Raw genomic sequence first — 21,982 nt, forward strand, 5'->3', positions numbered from 1 at the left:
ATCTGGTCTCTTCTCTGTATCTGGGTCCAACCGTACCACCTCACAGGAACAAACCCCTGCAAAGCCTGGGGTCCCCAAGACCAGAACTAAAATTCTCTGCCTTGTGTGAAGGTCTGGTTGTGACTGTGAGACTCAAGACAATACCATCTTTGTTGGTCCATTATATGTAGGATACAACAGAAATGTGTTAGTTTTTGCTGTCAGAGTAGCCAGTCCAACCACCCAACTTTTAAGTCACCTGTAGATGCAGGAGATGTCTCTGACCAAGTCAATCATGTCACAGCACAGCTCGTAGGTCTGCATGTCCACAAGACTGTCTGAAGCGATATAGATCTTGCTGACCGCGTCAAACAGAATGGCCTTCTCTATGCCCGAGTTCTGAAGGGACAAACATTTTGGAAACCACATCATAGAGTAAAAGGATTAGAAGGTGCAGGTTGGCGGGCTATTGTCTCTGAATCAGAATACCAGCTGTCATTTTCAGATGATTCTACATGTTGAAATGCCACTGTTCGTCACTACGTATCAGTTGATTGCTAGCACACCAAGGCCCCCCTCTGCTTATAACCGTTGGTCGGATCTCTCCATGACGTGGTCAGAGACATCTCCTGCATGCATCTACAGGGGACTTAGAAATTGTGTGGTTGGACTGGCTACTCTGACCACAAAAACAAACACATTTCTGTTGTTCTGCTCTGATTAAAAGGATGGCAGCTCACTTCACATTATACAGGATCAATGTTGTACACATCTATTATTACATTTGCCCTGTCAGTCTAACAGAGTCAACACAAGTTCACTGACTTACTATATCTGAGATGGAATATTTTGCCAAAAGACTGAACAAACAAATTGGACCTCAGACCAGGAAGGGGATAAACAATATTCATCATTTAGACCAGTGATTCCAAACCTTTTTCGGTTACTGTACCAACAACTGAATTTTGCTCTGCCAGGAGTACCCCTGAAGTACCCCCTTGTGCATTTTACTAGTAAGTCCATAGTCTCATCTGGTAAATTCAATTGATTGGAGATGATTGGGAAAGGCTCACACCCGTCTATATAAGGTCCCACAGTTGACAGTGCATGTCAGAGCAAAAACCAAGCCATGAGAGTGAAGGAATTGTCCGTAGAGCTCTGAGACAGGACTGTGTTGAAGCACAGATCTGGGGAAGGGTACCAAACAATTTCTGCAGCATTGAAGGTCCCCAAGAACACAGTAGCCTCCATCATTCTTAAATGGAAGAAGTTTGGAAACACCAAGACTCTTCCTAGAGCTGGCCGCCCGGCCAAACAGACTAATCAAGGGAGAAGAGCCTTGGTCAGGAAGATGACCAAAAACCTGATGGTCACTCTGACAAAGCTTCAGTTCTTCTGTGGAGTTTGGAGAACCTTCCAGAAGGACAACCACCTCTGCAGTACTCCACCAATCAGGCCTTTATGGTAGAGTGGCCAGACAGAAGCCACTCCTCAGTAAAAGGCACATGACAGCCTGCTTGGAGTTTGCCAAAAGTCACCTGGAAAACTCAGACCATGAGAAACAAGATTCTCTGGTCGGACGAAACCAAGATTGAACTTTTTGGCCTGAATGCCAAGCATCACGTCTGGACGAAACCTGGCACCATCCCTACAGTGAAGCATGGTGGTGGCGGCATCATGCTATTGGGGTGATTTTCAGCAGCAGCGACTGGAGACGAGTCATGATCGAGGGAAAGATGAACTCAGGATCTCAGACTGGGGCGAAGGTTCACCTTCCAACAGGATAACGACACTAAGCACACAGCCAAAACAACGCAAGTCTCTGAATGTTCTTGAGTGGCCCAGCAGGAGCCTGGACTTGAACCCTGATCTAAAATCTCTGGAGAGACTTGAAAATAGCCATGCAGCGGTGCTCCCCCTCCAACCTGACAGAGCCTGAGAGAATCTGCAGAGAAGAATGGAAGAAATTCCCACAAAAGGGTGTGCCAAGCTTCTAGCATCATACCCAAGAAAACTTAAGGCTTTAATCACTGCCAAAGGTGCTTCAACAAAGTACTGAGTAAAGGGTCTGAATAGTTAGATTTGAAAAAATTGGGGAATTGTGTGTAGATTGAGGAGGAAAAACTGTTAATCAATTTTAGACTAGGGCTGTAGTAACGTAACAAAATGTGGAAAAAGTCAAGGGGTCTGAATACTTTCCGAATGCACTGTATGTGGTGTGTAGACCAATACAAGTTTCCATGTAAAGTCCAGAGATTAAAGGGATCTCATACTGTGTACTTATTTATTTATGAACATACATATTTATGAACATACTAATGAGATACAACAAACACTTTGCTAATTACATTGGTGAAGGCTTTCAAACGTTTTCTCCTCTCAATATTCTAGGCAGATGAATAAGTATAAAAGCTCATTTAAATGTTTTTATTGTAAAGTTTAACCTTGATATTAATAATTATTTCATCCGTAAAATATGTATTTTCTCATATATGTTTGTAGTTATAAACTGAGGGTGAGGGTATGAGTTTGGTTTCATCTACTGTAAGATGTTAGTTTGCAAATTAAACATGAACGACAACAGGTTGTCATAATAGTACTTAAGCAATATCGCTCACGCTATTCATTTTCTGTGCAGTTTGTTTACAAAAGAACCTCAATGAAAACAAATCAGCAATCTTCTCTTTACACGGTATATTCCTCTTTCTACACTACGCCTGCAATGCTTTACTTATTACTGCCACCTTCTGGATGCATTTTGAAGTGTTTATAATCAACTATTTGATTCAGCAATGTCATTCACCTTTGTTTCTGTCAAAGCACTTCTGCCCAAACAACCAGCCTGGTTGGTCTCTATGGGCCCTGGTCAAAAATGCTGAATTATACCCTATTACTCTTGAGGACAGTTCTGTTAATTATATTGACATCTTAATGTTAGATGGTAGCTTGAAGAGGGCACTCTGGCCATCCACTAGTAATTCATGCTATGGTAGCTTCATTTGAAGACACCTCCTTATAGAATACCACAGTATGAGTCATAATACCCATAAACCCTAGCGGTCAAACAGGGAAACGGTTCCAATCGTTTTCCCACCATTCATTTTTCCCATAGGGTATTTTAGAAAGACTTAAAATAAGGGTTATGTTTCGTGACGTTTTGATATCCGTGTAAATCTCTCTAGGACAAGGGGACTTTTATCAAAATATTTGCCTGTATTTACCCCCCCCCCAAAATGAAATGCCAAATTGCTGTTCATAAAGAATTAAAAATGCCATGATGATCTGCCAAATTGAGGCAAAGGTAAGACTCTCTGGATTAACTATCAGCTAACTGTTAGCTAAATGTAGTCATGAATAAATTGGCCACTTTTTACAGAGGTAGATTTATTGAACCTGAAAAGATTTTGATATGGAGCCACGACAGATTTGGCCCCTCTTACTAAATTGCCGCTGACGGTATTACCTTAGATATATCCTCTCCAAGCTGACGTCAGCCAGGTCGTCATTGGCCCATTTGTATATGTCCCTGTGCTTCTAGAACTTAGCGTCGTCCGACAGCCTGTCCACCTTGTGGATAAACACCTCAAAGATGATGCCTGGGTTGACCTTGTAGGCCCTGGTTATTGTGAGGTGGAGCCGACTCAGTGCCTCCTCATCCTAGAGACAGACAAGGCCAGGAAACAAAAGTAGGTTTTATTTCATTTATTTAATGTGTACAAATGCAGTTAAAAACCTAATTGCAGTAGCACCAACAGGAAAACACAAAGCAATAAAGTGAGATACAAAAAAAAAAAAATAATAAAGAGAGTTGAATCAGGAATGTAAGGTCCATCACGGTCTGAGTGGTGAAGGGAGGTTCTCACTGGTTTAATACAGCAAGTTAGATGCTATTCTACTGTTTTAACAGAAGGTAGCTAACGCTTTCTGTGCACAACCTGAGTGTAATTAATGCATTTATAGTGCCTTATATGGCTACTATTACACTCACAGTAGTCTCTCGAGTCTATCCTTCTAAATCTCGTTTCGTTGACAACGTGAGCGATGTCTGTGCATCCGAAGCTAAACTCTAGACATGCTTTAAACATTTATAATATCGTTGTATAAAAATCCACAAATCCCTTTGGATGCATTCACAATAGATAACACCATGGACTTAGAGATCTGGACCGAACTCTTCTATAGCACATAGATGGTTCAAAGACAGCAAAGTCACCAAAAGGAATTGCTGATTGCTGATTGAAGCGCCTCACAGCGAGACTCATCAAAGAGGTGTGGAACACATCTAACAACTTTTAGTTTCTATCACAAACCAAAGAGACTTTGCTTTTCTACGTTCACTGTACAATAGACAGTTCTGAGAAATTCTTTAAATGTATTTGAACTGAACTGAACTTTATCAATCCCAGAAAGAATCCTGCAACCTGGAATTCTTCAACCAGGTTTTCTGGAAAACCAAGGAGTTTTCAGAAAGTTTTGGGAACTTTGCAACCCTAGCACGGACACCACAGTTTCCATGTAGTCCCCTGTGAGTTGATGATGAAGATGAGGGCCCCTGTTCCTCAGAGATCATCTTTAAAATTCCAATTTTTTGCACAGTCAACTTACACACAGCTCTGACACACACACTTACCCCACCAGACATGCCACCAGGGGTCTTTTCACAGTCCCTAAATCCAGAACAAATTCAAGAAGGCATACAGTATTATATAGAGCCATTATTGCATGGAACTCCCATCTCATATCGCTCAAATTAACAGTAAACCAGTTTTTTTTTAACTGATAAAGCAACACCTCACAGCACAACGCCTCTCCCCAAATGTTTTTCTTTTTTGGGGTTGTTTTTTTGTACTTTTTAACACATTTTTCTCCCCAACTGGTAGTTTCAGTCTTGTCTCATCGCTGCAACTCCCGTACGGACTCACTAGAGGCGAAGTTTGAGAGCCATGCATCCTCTGAAATACGACCCTGCCAACCCACACTGATTCTTGACACTGCCCGCATTAACCCAGAAGACAACCACAACAATGTGTCGGAGGAAACACCGTCCAACTGGCGACACGAGTCAGCATGCATGAGCTCGCACCAAGGAGTTGCTAGAGCACGAACCTTCCCCTAACCCGGACGGCGCTGGGCCAAACCTTCCCCTAACCCGGACGGCGCTGGGCCAAACCTTCCCCTAACCCGGACGGCGCTGGTCCAAACCCTCCCCTAACCCGGACGGCGCTGGGCAAATTATGCGACGCCTCATGGGTCTCCCAGTCGCGGCCGGCTGAGACACAGCCCGGGATCGAACCTGGGTCTGTAGTGACGCCTCTAGAACTGCGATGCAGTGCCTTAGACCGCTGCCCCAAACGAGAGGCCGCCTCTCGCCTATTTGACCTAGATATTTTGTGTGTATGTATTGATATGTAGACTGTGTGCCGTTTCTTTATTTATGTTGTTCTTTCCTTGAGCTGTTCTTGACTATTAATGTTCTGTATTATGTCATGTTTCATGTTTTGTGTGGGCCCTAGGAAGAGTAAACACTAAATATTCATACATTTGTTGTATAAAAATGCATAAATGCCTTTTGATGCATTCACAATAGATAACACCACGGACTCAGAAGATATCTGGCCCGAGCTCTTCTATAGCACATAGATGGTTCAAAGACAGCAAAGTCACCAAAAGGAATTGCTGATTGCTGATTGAAGCGCCTCACAGCGAGACTCATCAAAGAGGTGTGGAACACATCTAACAACTTTTAGTTTCTATCACAAACCAAAGAGACTTTGCTTTTCTACTTTCACTGTACAATAGACAGTTGTGAGAAATTCTTTGAATTTATTTGAACTGAACTGAACTTTATCAATCCCAGAAAGAATCCTGCAACCTGGAATTCTTCAACCAGGATTTCTGGAAAACCAAGGAGTTTTCAGAAAATGTTGGGAACTTTGCAACCCTAGCACGGACACCACAGTTTCTATATAGTTACCTGTGAGTTGATGATGATGATGAGGGCTCCTGTTCCTCTGAGATACTCTCGTAGTCGAAGGTCAGGTCGAAAGGTCGAAGAAGTTGATCTATCCGGTTATGTCCCGGATCTGGAAGCTGACAAAGGAACTGTTGGACAGGTCCTCCCTGCAGAGCTTGTTGGTTCTCACATAGGGGACATAATGTAGAAAATAACCTTAAATAAAATAAGATTTGATCGTCTGTTTTATTTGCATTGCATCATGGAAAACTCCTTACAAGACAAAAACAAGGGTACGTCCAACCTTCTGCACCTCAGACCCATCAGGAGGATCCTAGGCTTCACCTCCCCACTGAGAGGGTCACTAATACCACCTGGGGGTGGAGAGAGACATGTATTTGGGGGCAGACAGACTGATCAATAAGATCAGTTTTTCCCAACTCCAGTCCTCGAGTACCCCCAACAGTACACATTTTTGTTGTAGTCCCAGACAAACTCAGAGCAAACAGTGCCTTCTCTAGCCCTGGCACTAAACTGGCCCAATAACCTCTGACCTTGATAGCTCCCTACTGAGGGAGGAATTACATGTATATTTTGACATTTGTCATTTAGCAGACACTGTTAACCAAAACGACTTACAGGAGCAATTAGGGTTAAGTGCCTTGGTCAAGGGACTGTCTAGATCCCTGCTGTTTGTTTGAGGTTTCCATCTTCCCTGCGACCTGCCCTGGCTGGATCTGGAGGAGTAACAGCGTAGACTACGTTGCTACCATGACAAATATCAAAGCCGGTGGGAGTACCGTTGAGGACAGTGGTGAAGGATCTTTTAAACGGGCGGCAGGGTAGCCTAGTGGTTAGAGTGTTGGACTAGTAAGTTCAAATCCCAGAGCTGACAAGGTACAAATCTGTCGTTCTGCCCCTGAACAGGTAGTTAACCCACTGTTCCTAGGCTTTCATTGTAAATAAGAATTTGTTCTTAACTGACTTGCCAAGTTAAATAAAAGGTCAAATAAAAAAATAAACAAACACAAATATTTCTACAAGCAGTTGTTACAACAACAAGAAAATAGCCTCAAGTGTTGTGTCCAAATACTGGTGGAGTCAACTAATAAAATAATGGACGACCTGACCAGAGAGGTCCAGGACCCGAAGAACAGTTTGCAGTTCTCCCAGGGTCAGCTCCATGAGTTGAAACAGGAGAACGGCAAGTTGACAGCAATCTGTAAGTCATTGAGAGAGGACATCCATTCTGTATGTGAATCCATGATAACAATGACAGAGAAATCTCAAGAGACAATCAAGGTAGAACAACATTGTTGTGGACGGGATTGCAGAATCTCCACAAGACCTGGACGGAGTCTTCAGACAAAGTGAGTAAATGATCTCTGAGAAACTGAAGATGGACCACAGGAAGATTGAGGTGGTGAGTACCCACATGACTAGAAAACCCACCACCGGCCCAGGTGACAGCCCCAGGCAGATAGTGGTCAAGTTTCTGAGGTTCGAGGACAAGGTAGCTGTTCTAGAAAGAGCCAAGAACATGATAGGAACATACAGTACCATGAACAAGTATTTTTCTTTCTGATTTTCTCTATTTTTGCATATTTTTTATACTGAATGTTATCAACCAAAACATAATATTAGACAAAGGGAACCTGTGTTTACAAATGACACAAAAAATGGATACTTCTGCAAAACTCAATTCTCCTGTGTGAAAAAGTAATTGCCCCCTTATTCTCAATAACTGGTTGTGCCGCCTTTAGCTGAAATGACTGCAACCAAATGCTTCCTGTAGTTGTTGATCAGTCTCTCACATCTCTGTGGAGGAATTTTGGCCCACTCTTGCATGCAAACTGTTTTAACTCAGCGACAATTGTGGGGTTTCAAGTACGAACTGCTCATTTCAAGTTCTGCCACAACATCTCAATTGGGATTAGGTCTGGACTTTGACTAGGTCATTCAAAAATGTAAAATACACTACTCAAAAAAATAAAGGGAACACTTAAACAATGTAACTCCAAATCAATCACACTTCTGTGAAATCAAACTGTCCACTTAGGAAGCAACACTGATTGACAGTAAATGTCACATGCTGTTGTGCAAATAGAATAGACAACAGGTGGAAATTATAGGCAATTAGCAAGACACCCCCAATAAAGGAGTGGTTCTGCAGGTGGTGACCACAGACCACTTCTCAGTTCCTATGCTTCCTGGCTGATGTTTTGGTCACTTTTGAATGCTGGCGGTGCTTTCACTCTAGTGGTAGCATGAGACGGAGTCTACAACCCACACAAGTGGCTCAGGTAGTGCAGCTCATCCAGGATGGCACATCAATGCGAGCTGTGGCAAGAAGGTTTGCTGTGTCTGTCAGCGTAGTGTCCAGAGCATGGAGGCGCTACCAGGAGACAGAACAGTACATCAGGAGACGTGAAGGAGGCCGTGGTAGGGCAACAACCCCGATACTTTCGCCTTCGTGTGGAGGTATTTTTCAACTGTGCTATGGTGTTTCTCATAGTTTCTACAGATGGTAAATGAAAGATGAACATATTTGCTAAGAGTATTATTTTATTATTGATCTATTGACTATGACTTTTCAAATCACCCAGCAGTGCTATTTGCAGAGTTAGCTCCAGGTAAATTGCAATTCTTCAGCCATTCCTAAATTTGGACAGTACCAAAACAAATGACCTAATGATTCTGTCACTTTGCAGCAAATTCTGCAGAGCTGGGATGGTTGTATCCCCCATATAAACTCAGCAAAAAAAGAAACGTCATCTCACTGTCAACTGCGTTTATTTTCAACAAACTTAACATGTGTAAATATTTGTACTGTATGAACATAAGATTCAACAACTGAGACATAAACTGAACAAGTTCCACAGACATGTCACTAGCAGAAATGGAATAATGTGTCCCTGAACGAATGTGGGGTCAAAATCAAAAGTAACAGTCAGTATGTGGTGTAGCCACCAGCTGCATTAAGTACTGCAGTGCATCTCCTCCTCATGGACTGCACCAGATTTGCCAGTTCTGCTGTGCCAGTTCTGCTGTGAGATGTTACCCCACTCTTCCAACAAGGCACCTGCAAGATTCTGGACATTTCTGGGGGGAATGGCCCTAGCCCTCACCCTCCGATCCAACAGGTCCCAGATGTGCTCAATGGGATTGAGATCCTGGCTCTTCGACTGGCCATGACAGAACACTGACATTCCTGTTTTGCACGGAAATCACGCACAGAACAAGCAGTAGGGCTGGTGGCATTGTCTTTCTGGAGGGTCATATCAGGACGAGCCTGCAGGAAGGGCACCACATGAGGGAGGAGGATGTCTTCCATGTAACGCACAGCATTGAGATTGCCTGTGTCATGACGTGGCCCTCTTCGGGTATAGCGAGTGGCTTCCCCCTCTCTCCCTCCAACACCCAGGTTCTGTTATCTCAGGTCGTAAATTCCTGGAGGAGACTCTCAGAAAGAGACACAGAGGGAACAAAGGAACTTCTACATCACAGAACTTGAGAACTGAACAAAATCCATGTTTTGGAGAATGTGTAAACGGTCGGTGGAGAAGCCAGCTAAGACCAGGTCCGTTTTGTTTCATGTTTGTGACCTCATGAAAGACAATACAGCCACATTACCATAACTCTGTTTATACAGGAGCCTCCGTTATGAGGTTTGCATCTAATTATTGTATAAAATGAATGCGTAAAGATAATAACTACATAATTCCACAAATAGTTTCATGTGATTTTAAACTGTTAATGTGAGAGAATTGTATTGACGTTGAGACTGTTGACGTTGAGACTGGTGTTTTCTTTCCATCTATAGCATTTCTTAATAGTATGCGGGTTCAATCATGCCTCATGGTTGAGTATTGCTCTGTTCAAGTAGGCTGTGACTTTGTGATCTGTGAACACTGAGATACTCTGGGTTGAGGTCAGTGATAAAGTAATCTACAGTACTGCTACCAAGAGCTGAGCTGTAGGTGTACCTACCGTAGGAGTCATCTTGAAGCCTACCATTGACTATGTACAGATCCAGTGTGTGACAGAAATGCAGGAGTTGTGACTCGTTTTTGTTGGTTGTTTTGTCGTAGTTGTGTCTAGCGGGGCATGTTGGGGAGGAAATGCTGTCACCTCCAGTTGTGTGTTTGGACCCCTGTGTGCTGAGTGTGTCAGGTTCTTGTCCAGTTCTGGTGTTTAGGTCGTCATGGACTAGTACAACCTACAGTCTGGAAATGATTGATCTCACCCTCTAGGATGAAAAATCTGTCTTCATTAAAGTATGGGGATTCTAGTGGGGGGATATAGGTAGCACACAGGAGGACATTGTTTTCTGTTGAGATAAGTTCCTTATTAATTTCTAGTCAGATGTAAAATGTTCCTGTTTTGATTTATTTAATAGAGTGGGTTAGGTCTGCTCTATTCCAAATTAGCATACCCCCAGAGACGCTTCCCTCTTTCACACCTGGTAGTTTGGTGGATGGGACTACCAGCTCTCTGTAACCTAGAGGGCAACCAGTGGGTCCGTCTCCTTTATACCATGTTTATTGTATTTCCAATTTCTTTGGTGTATCCCAGGATCAGATAGTACAAACTTTATGTTCCATAATATCTTGTTGTTATTTGTGTGGTTTAGGCTCAGACCATTAGGTGTGAGTAGAGCATGCTGTGTGTCTGGTGCATGGCTCTTAGGTTGCAGGATGGAGCTTGGGTTGGTGTAATAGTGGGGGTTGGGCCTGTTGCTCTGCTCATGGCCTGGGCATATGTGTGGAGACAGTGTTGAGAAATTCAACAGGGGATTTCATAATTCTCCCGCACAGTGTTGAACCTCGTACAATCATTCGGAAATCTTGCGAGATTACATTCTGTTTCGTTAAACGGATTCTGAATTGATAGCGCAGCAGATGTCTGCTAGTTACGAGGCTACACATTGTGTGGTCTGGAGTCTTATTCTGTTAAATGACTAGTCGCCACTGTATCTTACTTCTACCTTCCAATTATTCTGCAAGAAAATATTTTCAGAAGCTCAGAGGTCCTCTAATCTGTTCTGAAAGACTATTTCCAATAGCTTATTGGATAACAGTGCTCTCAATGCATACGCTGCTAATAGCCTATCTGGGCCGTTCACTGCAGTGTACCAGCCAGCCATTTGTGATGAATCACTCAGATCATCAGTTCAGTGAAATAAGAACTGATAGCAAAGTTCCTGTTCCCGAAGCTACAAACTCTGGAATACCCATCAGAATCCACAAGGGTGAATACATTACCACGGAGGTGCTTCCCCATCTCAACCCCATAACATTACAGGATTGCCCAGTCTCAGTCCCGAATGACACTAATGCCCTGTAGTAATAGTGCACAATATATGGAATAGGGTGGCATTTGGGATGCCTCCTTATACACAGTGTACAAAATATTAAGAACACCTTCCTAATATTGAGTTGCACCCCTTTTTGCCCTCAGAACAGCCTAAATTCGTCTGGGCATGGACTCTACAAGGTGTTGAAAGCGTTCCACAGGGAAGCTGGCCCATGTTGACTCCAATGCTTCACACAGTTGTGTCAAGTTGGATGGATGTCCTTTGGGTGGTGGAGCATTCTTGATACACACAATAAACTGTTGAGTGTGAAAAACCCACCAGCATTGCAGTTCCTGACAGAAACCAGTGCGCCTGGCACCTACCCCGTTCAAAGGAACTTAAATATTTTGTCTTGCCCATTCACCCTCTGAATGGCACACATACATAATACATGTCTCAATAGAAATCCTTCTTTAACCTGTCTCCTTCCCATCATGTACACTGATTGTTCTTCGGGACATCTACAGAACCCGATGTCACAGGAAGGCCAAGAAGATCATCAAGAACCCCAGCCACCTGAGCCATGGACTGTTCACCCTGCTATCATACAGAAGGCGAGGTCAGGACAGGTGCATCAAAGCTGCGTGTGTCAGACCTTCGTGGTCGAATTGCTGCAAAGAAACAACTACGAAAAGGACACCAATAAAAGAGACTTGCTTGGGCCATGAAACACGAGCAACGGACATTAGACTGGTGGAAATCTGTCCTCTGGTCTGATGAGTCCACATTTTAGATTTTTGGTTCCAACCGCAGTGTCTTTGTGAGACACAGAGTAGGTGAACGGATGATCTCTGCATGTGTGGTTTCCACCGTGGAGACACTGTCTGTGATTTATTTAGAGTTCAAGGCACACTTAACCACCATGGTTACCACAGCATTCTGCAGTGATACGCCATCCCATCTGGTTTGCGCTTAGTGAGACTATCATTTGTTTTTCAACAGGACAATTACCTGCCCTCCACAATCACCTGACCTCAACTCAATTGAGATGGTTTGGGATGAGTTGGACCACAGAGTTAAGGAAAAGCAGCTGACAAGTTTTCAGCGTATGTGGGAAACATATGAAAAATGTTTGGGGGATATATTTCTCTCATGGGCAAAGAAATTTAAAAAGGTGTGACGATATTAATTAACAATCATTTTGATTTGAATGTGCAAATTGTCCAAACAGATCATCAAGGTAGATGGATTATTTTAAATATGTCATTGGACCATAAACAGATTTGGCTCATTAATCTATGCTGTCCAGATAATGATGATCCACACTTTAAAAATATATATGATAATTTATCAAACCTACAAGCAATACAATACTCTATTATTATGGTGGGAGATTATATGGTTATATTTTCTTTAAAGTCAATGGACCGTAAAGAAAATCCAACTACAACCCTCATGTCTCGGAAATCCCACTACAACCCTCATGTCTCGGAAATCCCACTACAACCCTCATGTCTCGGAAATCCCACTACAACCCTCATGTCTCGGAAATCCCACTACAACCCTCATGCTCTTAAGGAAATCCTACTACAACCTATCACCCTCATGTCTCGGAAATCCCACTACAACCCTCATGTCTCGGAAATCCCACTACAACCCTCATGTCTCGGAAATCCCACTACAACCCTCATGCTCTTAAGGAAATCCTACTACAACCTATCACCCTCATGTCTCGGAAATCCCACTACAACCTATCACCCTCATGCTCTTAAAGAAATCCTACTACAACCTATCACCCTCATGTCTCGGAAATCCCACTACAACCTAACAACATCATGCTCTTAAGGAAATCCCACTACCACCTATCACCCTCATGTCTCTTAAGGAAATCCTACTACAACCTATCACCCTCATGCTCTTAAGGAAATCACACTACAACCTATCACCCTCTTAAGGAAATCCTACTACAACCTATCACCCTCATGCTCTTAAGAAAATCCCACTACAACCTATCACCCTCATGCTCTTAAGGAAATCACACTACAACCTATCATCCTCATGCTCTTAAGGAAATCACACTACAACCTATCACCCTCATGCTCTTAAGGATGTCACACTACAACTTATCACCCTCATGCTCCTAAGGAAATCACACTACAACCTATCACCCTCATGCTCTTAAGGAAATCACACTACAACCTATCACCCTCATGCTCTAAAGGAAATCACACTACAACCTATCACCCTCATGCTCTTAAGGAAATCCCACTACAACCTTTCACCCTCATGCTCTTAAGGAAATCACACTACAACCTATCACCCTCATGCTCTTAAGGAAATCCCACTACAACCCATCACCCTCATGCTCTTAAGGATGTCACACTACAACTTATCACCCTCATGCTCCTAAGGAAATCACACTACAGCCTATCACCCTCATGCTCTTAAGGAAATCACACTACAACCTATCACCCTCATGCTCTTAAGGAAATCACACTACAACCTATCACCCTCATGTCTCTTAAGGAAATCCTACTACAACCTATCACCCTCATGCTCTTAAGGAAATCACACTACAACCTATCACCCTCATGCTCTAAAGGAAATCACACTACAACCTATCACCCTCATGCTCTTAAGGAAATCACACTATCACCCTCATGTCTCTTAAGGAAATCACACTACAACCTATCACCCTCATGCTCTTAAGGAAATCACACTACAACCTATCACCCTCATGCTCTAAAGGAAATCACACTACAACCTATCACCCTCATGCTCTTAAGGAAATCACACTACAACCTATCACCCTCATGTCTCTTAAGGAAATCCTACTACAACCTATCACCCTCATGCTCTTAAGGAAATCACACTACAACCTATCACCCTCATGCTCTTAAGGAAATCACACTATCACCCTCATGTCTCTTAAGGAAATCACACTACAACCTATCACCCTCATGTCTCTTAAGGAAATCCTACTACAACCTATCACCCTCATGCTCTTAAGGAAATCACACTACAACCTATCACCCTCATGCTCTTAAGGAAATCACACTATCACCCTCATGTCTCTTAAGAAAATCCCACTACAACCTATCACCCTCATGCTCTTAAGGAAATCACACTACAACCTATCACCCTCATGCTCTTAAGGAAATCACACTACAACCTATCACCTTCATGCTCTAAAGGAAATCCCACTACAACCTATCACCCTCATGTCTCTTAAGGAAATCCCACTACAACCTATCACCCTCATGTCTCTTAAGGAAATCACACTACAACCTTTCAACCTCATGTCTCTTAAGGAAATCACACTACAACCTATCACCCTCATGTCTCTTAAGGAAATCCCACTACAACCTATCACCCTCATGCACTTAAGGAAATCCCACTACAACCTATCACCCCCATGCACTTAAGGAAATCCTGATTATCGTGGATATGTTGGAACTAGTGGAAATATGGAGCCTTAAATACCCTGACCTGGTGAGATATACATGGTGGAGGCTCACGCAAGCTAGTCCCCTTGGCTACTTTATGTCATTCTCGATGGCACCAAAAGTTAAAAAGTGTTGATAGAGGACAGAATGCGGTCGGACCCTCAAATAATTGGCATGCATACACATTACTCTTACAGAATTTTCACATGGGCGAGGATGACAACTTGTTTTTAACCAGGACAGGATAAATTATAATTGAAGTTTCCGACATCAAATAGGTACAGCAGATCCCCTAATTGTATGGGACACTTAAATGTGCATTTAGAGGCCGTGCAATCAGTACTCATCTATAAAACAAAAGCAATTTAGGTCAAAAGAGTTCATATTAACAAAAGAAATAGAGAGACTAACAGTACAGATAGTTAGCAATAAAAACTGTACCATAGAGGCACAGAATAAGTTAGAGGAAAAACAAAAAGGACATATTCAAGAAAGATAGTGTAAAATATTATAAAAATATATTCTTTAAATCTTCAACATAGAAATGTTACCAAAATGTCAGTCACCCCATGATACACCAAACAATATTTTGAAAGAGGAAGCAAAGTACTTTAAGCATATGTTTTCGTTTCAGTGTCCTCCATCTCCACTAACCGAAGTTAATTGTGAGGATTTTTTTTCTATGAATAATGTAAAATTAACAGCTGTACCGAAAGACTCATGTAAAGCCGAAATTGAGGTATACAGTGCATTCGGAAAGTATTCAGATACCTAGACTTTTTTTTTGTGTGAAAATGTATTAAAAAACAACACACATTTACATAAGTATCCAGACCCTTTGCTGTGAGACTCGATATTGAGTTCAGGTGCATCCTGTTACAATTCATCATCCTTAAGATGTTTCTAAATCTTGGAGTCCACTTGTGGTACATTCTATTGATTGGACATGATTTGGATTTAAAATAATGTAATCCATTTTAGAATAAGGTGGTAATGTAACAAAAGTCAAGAGGTCTGAATACTTTCAGAACGCCCTGTATTAAACATTTTTGATGTACTCAGAGAGGACCATATTTAGCATGTTTTAACCACTCCTACATAAATCATAGATTATCAGATACTCAACAAGAAACAGGACCCAAGTGGTAAATATAAAGAGTCCATCAATTTTTTGGGGAGACCCCACTTCAGTGTTGTAATGCAAAAATTCTAGCAAAATGCATTGCGCATAGAATTAAAAAGCTATTGTCATATATCATTCATCCTAATCAGACAAGTGTTTTTCATGGACGATACATTGGAGATAATATAAGACAAGTACTGGAAACAATAGAACAGTGAAAAATCAGGGAAACCTGTTCTGGTATTCATAGCTGACTTTGAAAAGGCTTTTGATTAAGTACAAGTGGAATTTATATATACAAATGCCTGGAATAGTTCAATTTGGAAGAATCTCTTATATAGTGGGTTAACCCTAGGTGTAAAATAGTAAATAAAGGCTTGATGACGTGGCACGCAACCATTGGTTGATGCATGCAACGTCTGAGCAGGGGAACACAACCATTGGTTGATGCATGCAACGTCTGAGCAGGGGAACACAACCATTGGTTGATGCATGCAACGTCTGAGCAGGGGAACACAACCATTGGTTGATGCATGCAACATCTGAGCAGGGGAACACAACCATTGGGTTGGGAACGTCAGCAGGCCTCCCAGCATGATGGCTGCCATGTTGAGGTATTTGGTTGGGAATGCCTCCCAGACAGAGGTTGGTGGGAGGCGCAATAGGATGGACTCATTGTAATGGCTGGAATGGAATCAATGGAAAGGCGAGAAAAGTGGTTTCCATATGTTTGACACCTTTCAATTTATTATACTCCACTCATCACAATGAGCTCGTCCTCCTATAGCTTCCCCCACTGCTCCCAGGATGCCCGACATGTTGATGAGGTATTGGGTTGGGCGCCACCAGAGGCTCGTCCACGAAGATCTAGGCGTATAGGAAGGGGAGAGAAATATACAATTGATTGAAGGTCCACGAAGCTCCATAGTTTACCGCCTCCAAGAGGGTGTTTACTAGCTAGCAATGTTGTCGCTACTGTTAATTCATTTGGCTTTAGTTTGTCAATTAAACATTTAAAACCTTCAATAGCAGTTTTGCTACAGATGCGTGGCTAGCTTAGCCTAACCAGAGATACTATAATGACGAGATGGTCTTGTCTATGCACTAACAATGGGAGTTGTTGTCCCAAAGGCAGGAAGGCACAGTCTGCTTATTGCTGTATCCTCACATGGACAGACATGACGTGAATGCGGCATTATCAGAAATTTGGGACCCTTGAGATAAAATTAACTTAGGTTATTTGCATAGAGCTTCCTATTGGTTGATTCTGATACTTTCCATGTGGGAAACTCGAGTATCATCTTTCTACGAGTAAGCAAGTTCCCGACACGACGTGAACACGGCAACTACCACCAATTGCTAACAAGAAATTGGATTTGTAGTGCAGACAAACTACAAATGCATCTCACATTTAGGTGGATGTCACTTTCAATCACTTCTAACCAGACAATACAAATTAATTAGAAAATATTCAACAAAAATAATAATTTGTTTAATGTTGTGAAGAATGTAGCCCTGTAAACATATAAATGAACCCAGAGTAAACTCTTAAAATAGCCTTACAAATGCATCCTTAAAAGATCCATGCAAGTCCAGGATGAGCAGTATACTTCTCCTTTTCTTTCCAACATTTCACTTGAAAAAGAGTGAGGTGGAAAAAGACCAGAAAACCATTGTCCTTACATGGAGTTGGGGGAGAAAGACAAGGCCACTTTCAAAACACCTCAATCCTAAAAAAAAATGTCCTTATTTGCTTGATATGCATTTCTAATAAATTATATTCCCAGAATCTACCTTCAAGTGAACCTCTACTCACTCTACCTTGGTCTCATCCTGTATGTGTAACAAAGAGTTGGCTACAGATCATTAAGTATGGGACCAAGTCACCACCCACTAATCTCAGTTAACGCAGAGCAAAAATCTGGAGTCATTTGGTCAGATGTTTATGTTTACATAGTCAGTCTACACGAGATGACCACCCCACCAAACCTGGTCCTATTCTATCCTCACTTCCACACAGAGGAGTTGGCTACAGCACAAACAGATTGAACAAGCAGGCTAAACCTAACCCAACCAACCACACTGTTCACCTTTGGGACGCAATTCAAACAGCTAGGGTTCAGTGATAATATGAATGTGTTTATTTTGTCCATTGGGAGAATGGCAGGGGCATTTCCCAGCTCTGTGTTTGGCAGTATGATAGTTAGCACCTGTAGCCGTCTCTCTGGTTCAGTCTTCCTGAGGGTCCCTGGTACTGACCAACAGAGGCTTGTGTTCAGTTGGAGAGACGTTCTAGAACGCACGATTTGATTTGAAATTAAAGTTTGTTGGGGCCTGTATTCATGAAACATCTCAAAGTAGGATTGGTGATCTAGGATCAGTTTAGCCTTTTAAGATCATAATGAATAACATTGACATGGAGGACCTGATCCTAGATCAGCACTCCTACTCAGAGATGCTTTACTAATACTGGCCCTGGACTGTGTATAATTGGTCTTGTCGTTGTATCCAAGCCGTCTGTTTTTCCTCTAGTTTAGTCCTCTGCCTTGGCCTCCATCTCTCCATCCTCATCATCACCGTCCACCTCAGCGTTCTCTCTCTCCAGTCGCTCCAGCTGGCGTGCCAGCTCTGTCTCATCGGTGTCTGTCACAACCTTCGCCTGGAGGGGAAGACAACACACAGGAAGACAAACAAATTGACATTAAATGCGCTGTCCCGAACCTTCTTGCCGTTTTAATGTGGTATCTCTGGTAAGTAAGATTTCCAATGTATTTATTACATACAGTTGTGGCCAAATATATCGTCACTTGTAGTTTTCTTAATTGTAAAACTTAAGTTTACAATTAAATTGGTTCTGCAATGTTGAAAAGCCAATAAGATATGGCAACAACCAATTTTTTTCAATTTCAAATTATTTCAGAAGAAATAGATTATTATTTATAAAAAGTACAAGAGTGACAGTATATTTGGCCACAACTGTATGGCAGGGGTTTCAAGAAAGTTTCCATGAAACCTCCACCACCCCCCAACCAAGCTTGGTCTTTCCCATTTCCCCTCTCTTCCTGTAGCATCAAAAGACAGCAAAAAATATGCAAATTGGACAATATAGTTGCATCCTATTGCACTGACGTCCATCTGGATGTTGAAGACCCCTCTCTTCTCCTCGATCTTCTCTTTGATGGCAGCCATGGCCTGGTTGAGGACAGAGAGACCCTCCGTGCGCTCCAGCGTGGTGGTAGTCATGACATAGCGCGGCGGCGCTATCAGATTAATCTGTCAGAGAGCAGAAGACACAGGTTTATAAGGGATAAATCATGTGTTGGACTATGTTGTTGTGATACACAGACACAGACGTCTTCCCGGACACAGATTAAGCCCAGTCTTGGACTAGAAGTCACTTTTAATTAATGCTTTTTTTAGTCTAGGACTATACTATGTCTAATCTGGGTTCAGAAAAACAGACTGTTGAGGGGTGTTTGTTGTTGTTATTGACCTTGATGGGCATGGCCTCTGTGGAGCAGCCTAGCCCCGCCCTCAATGCTTCTTTGACAGCATCAATGCCTTCGTAGCCATAGCAGGCCACCTCAATGTCTGAGGGAGAGACGTGTTAGCAATATGCTAGAATAAAATAATATTCTATCATACTATATCAAAACTCATCAAGCTACTGCTATGTAAATGATGTACAAGTAGACAGGTAAGCTTTAGGTGTACTGTACAGCATGTGCATACCTGCTCTGATTTTGACAGCCTGTGGTGTGAGTCTTCTGTTGATGTTGTCAATGAGCACAGCCTTCTCCTCCTCTGTCAGGTCCAGACAATCTAAAATGGCTGGGTCCCTGTGGGCCAAAACAGACATATTAACACATTCAATCCTGGGACATCCAGTGCAATAGCCAAATAATATGTCTATTGGTGTGGATCTGCTCTAGAACCATTTTCTTCCATTTCTAGTTACAGAACTTTGCTGTTTTCAACACATTGGAACTAGGAAATAATTTTGTGGATCTCAACAAGAGAATCCCCTCCACCAACCCCGACCAGGATGTCAGTACTCACGCCACAGCCTGTTTGAAGACATCATAGGCTCCGTATCCAGGCCTCTTGTACTTCTCATCAAACACCCAGGCAGTGCGCGTGAACAGGCTCTCCAGCTGCTCCTCCTTAGTGTACTCCAGAACCTCAGCCACATGCCTCAATATGCTGTACACCTGTCATAGTAATATTACATATTTATATTGCGTTTTTCAAAGACCCAAAGTCGCTCATGACAGAAGACACACAGGTCTAGGTTTACCGGCAAAAATATTTGAATACATATACATATACATATATGCCCTTCTTAACCAGCCCTTCTGCATTTTCAGCCAAAGGCAAAAGATGACATTGTACTAGCTGGTAGAGGTATTACACTATGAACATGGCGATGTAAGGACTTAGACAACATACCGTTTTGGATTTGGTGAATTTGTCTTCACACTTGATTGCCTCCTCGGGTGAAACTCTTCTCTTGGACAGATCAATATAACCTAGAGAGAGAGTAGGGAAATGAACCATCAATCATTGGGACCAGGCTACAAGACAAGCCATCACATCCACATAGGACTCTTCCTCTCACCTTTCTCCTTGTCCACTCGGATGACGACCACACACTCGTTGCGTCCAATCCTGATGAGTTTGTTGATTGAGCGGATACGTCTGCGAGACAACTCGCTCAGCAGGATCATGCCTTCGATGTTGTTGTACTCTAACAGGCTAACGTAGGCGCCCATCTCTGCGATGGAGCGCACGTTGACCATCACCACATCTTCCACCTCTGGAAACCTGTGCTGGTAGAATCTACAGCTGAATGACGGCATTCTTCACTCTGTGTGGACGAGAGGATACCATAAAGTATATTGCAGAGGATAGTAGCTAGTTATTGTATTCTCATTCAGCCTGTAGCCACTACCCTATGTCATTATGCCATCTCTGAGGTCTGGACCTTTATGGCACAGGCGGTAATGCTTGAAAGAGGCAGACCGTTAACGTTATATAGCAAATTATCATAGAACTTGTAGCTGGCCTAGAAGGATGCGCATATGACAACTTGCTTGCTGCTGTAGCTAGCAACCTTATAGTAACAAAGGTTGCTAGCTACAGTAGCAAGCAAGTTAACGTTAGTTAGCTAGCTTCTAGTTCAGCTACAAGTTTTTTTAGCTAACGTTAGTAAGCTTCTAGTTCAGCTACATTTTTTTTGTATTATTTGTTAGTTAGCCCCATCAGCTAGCTACTGATAATGTATAGAAGAGGATCAGCTGGATAGGATAGCCAGATGAATATGCTAGCTAGCTAACGCCGCTTTGCTGAGTCTCATGCGTTCATCAGCAGTTATTCATTCATTCCGAACATAACACTCAGACGTTAAGTACTCACCTTATAGCTACAGATCTATCCAAATATTGATATTTAACTATATCCTTAAGTTGTTACATTAAAATTGTAGTAATTTCAAAAAGTAACAATTTCAAAGATCGAATTCAACTATTTCATCAGCATGCGTGAACATGCGATCTGACCCGGAAGCGGAACTGGAAACCTTCAGAAACATTTTTTTCTGATAGTGTTTCCACTTAAATTTGTAGTTTTCCTTTTCCCCACAAGGTGTCGCTCTGAGTGTTTTGAAGCAAGTTAATAAATACTTGACATACTGGTAGATCGATTACTCTTTCACATTGAGTTGACCACTTACATACAGTATTACACAATAAAAATGGCATGAACATGATTCAGAAAGTGGCTCCCGAGTGGCGCATCAGTCACTGCATCTCAGTGCTAGAGGCGTCACTAGACACCCAGGCTGTATCACAACGGGCTGTGATCGGGAGTCCCATAGGGCGGGCGGCGCACAATTGGCCCAGCGTTGGCCGGGGTAGGCAGTCATTGTGAATAAGAATGTGTTCTTAATTGACATGCCTAGTTAAATAAAGGTTAAATACGACATCCTCCAGTGATTTGTGAACTTTTACTGTTGCAAAGTGATATCCCAAGTATAAATACAGTAAAGTACACACACTAAAGGGCAAACTTCAAGGAGTAGGGTATTCAAATCTTTGGTCTGATGTCATCTGCCTCCCTCCTTCCTTCCTCAAGGAACATTAGAGGAGCAATAGAGAACAGTGCTGAAGAAATGAAGGAACCAAACA

General features: G+C 42.4%; 1 protein-coding gene and 1 pseudogene across 1 annotated transcript; both read right to left on the reverse strand.

Moving 5' to 3' along the window:
- Nucleotides 1–234: 234 nt before the first annotated feature.
- LOC110504228 (ras-related GTP-binding protein D-like) lies at nucleotides 235–6,642 on the reverse strand (annotated as a pseudogene).
- A 10,625-nt stretch (nucleotides 6,643–17,267) lies between these two features.
- On the reverse strand, nucleotides 17,268–21,449 carry LOC110505817 (eukaryotic translation initiation factor 2B subunit alpha a). Its single transcript, XM_021585270.3, has 8 exons — nucleotides 21,213–21,449; nucleotides 20,416–20,664; nucleotides 20,247–20,326; nucleotides 19,857–20,008; nucleotides 19,530–19,636; nucleotides 19,291–19,388; nucleotides 18,927–19,070; nucleotides 17,268–18,456 (listed from the first exon to the last, which is right to left on the reverse strand). The coding sequence occupies exons 2-8, from the start codon at nucleotides 20,654–20,656 to the stop codon at nucleotides 18,331–18,333; spliced, it is 948 nt and encodes a 315-aa protein (XP_021440945.1). The 5' UTR covers nucleotides 20,657–20,664; nucleotides 21,213–21,449; the 3' UTR covers nucleotides 17,268–18,330.
- Between the last annotated feature and the right edge of the window lie 533 nt (nucleotides 21,450–21,982).

This window comes from Oncorhynchus mykiss, chromosome 25 (genome assembly GCF_057628025.1).
Source record: "Oncorhynchus mykiss isolate SJ-2025 chromosome 25, ASM5762802v1, whole genome shotgun sequence".
In the NCBI taxonomy this organism is placed as follows: domain Eukaryota; kingdom Metazoa; phylum Chordata; class Actinopteri; order Salmoniformes; family Salmonidae; genus Oncorhynchus; species Oncorhynchus mykiss.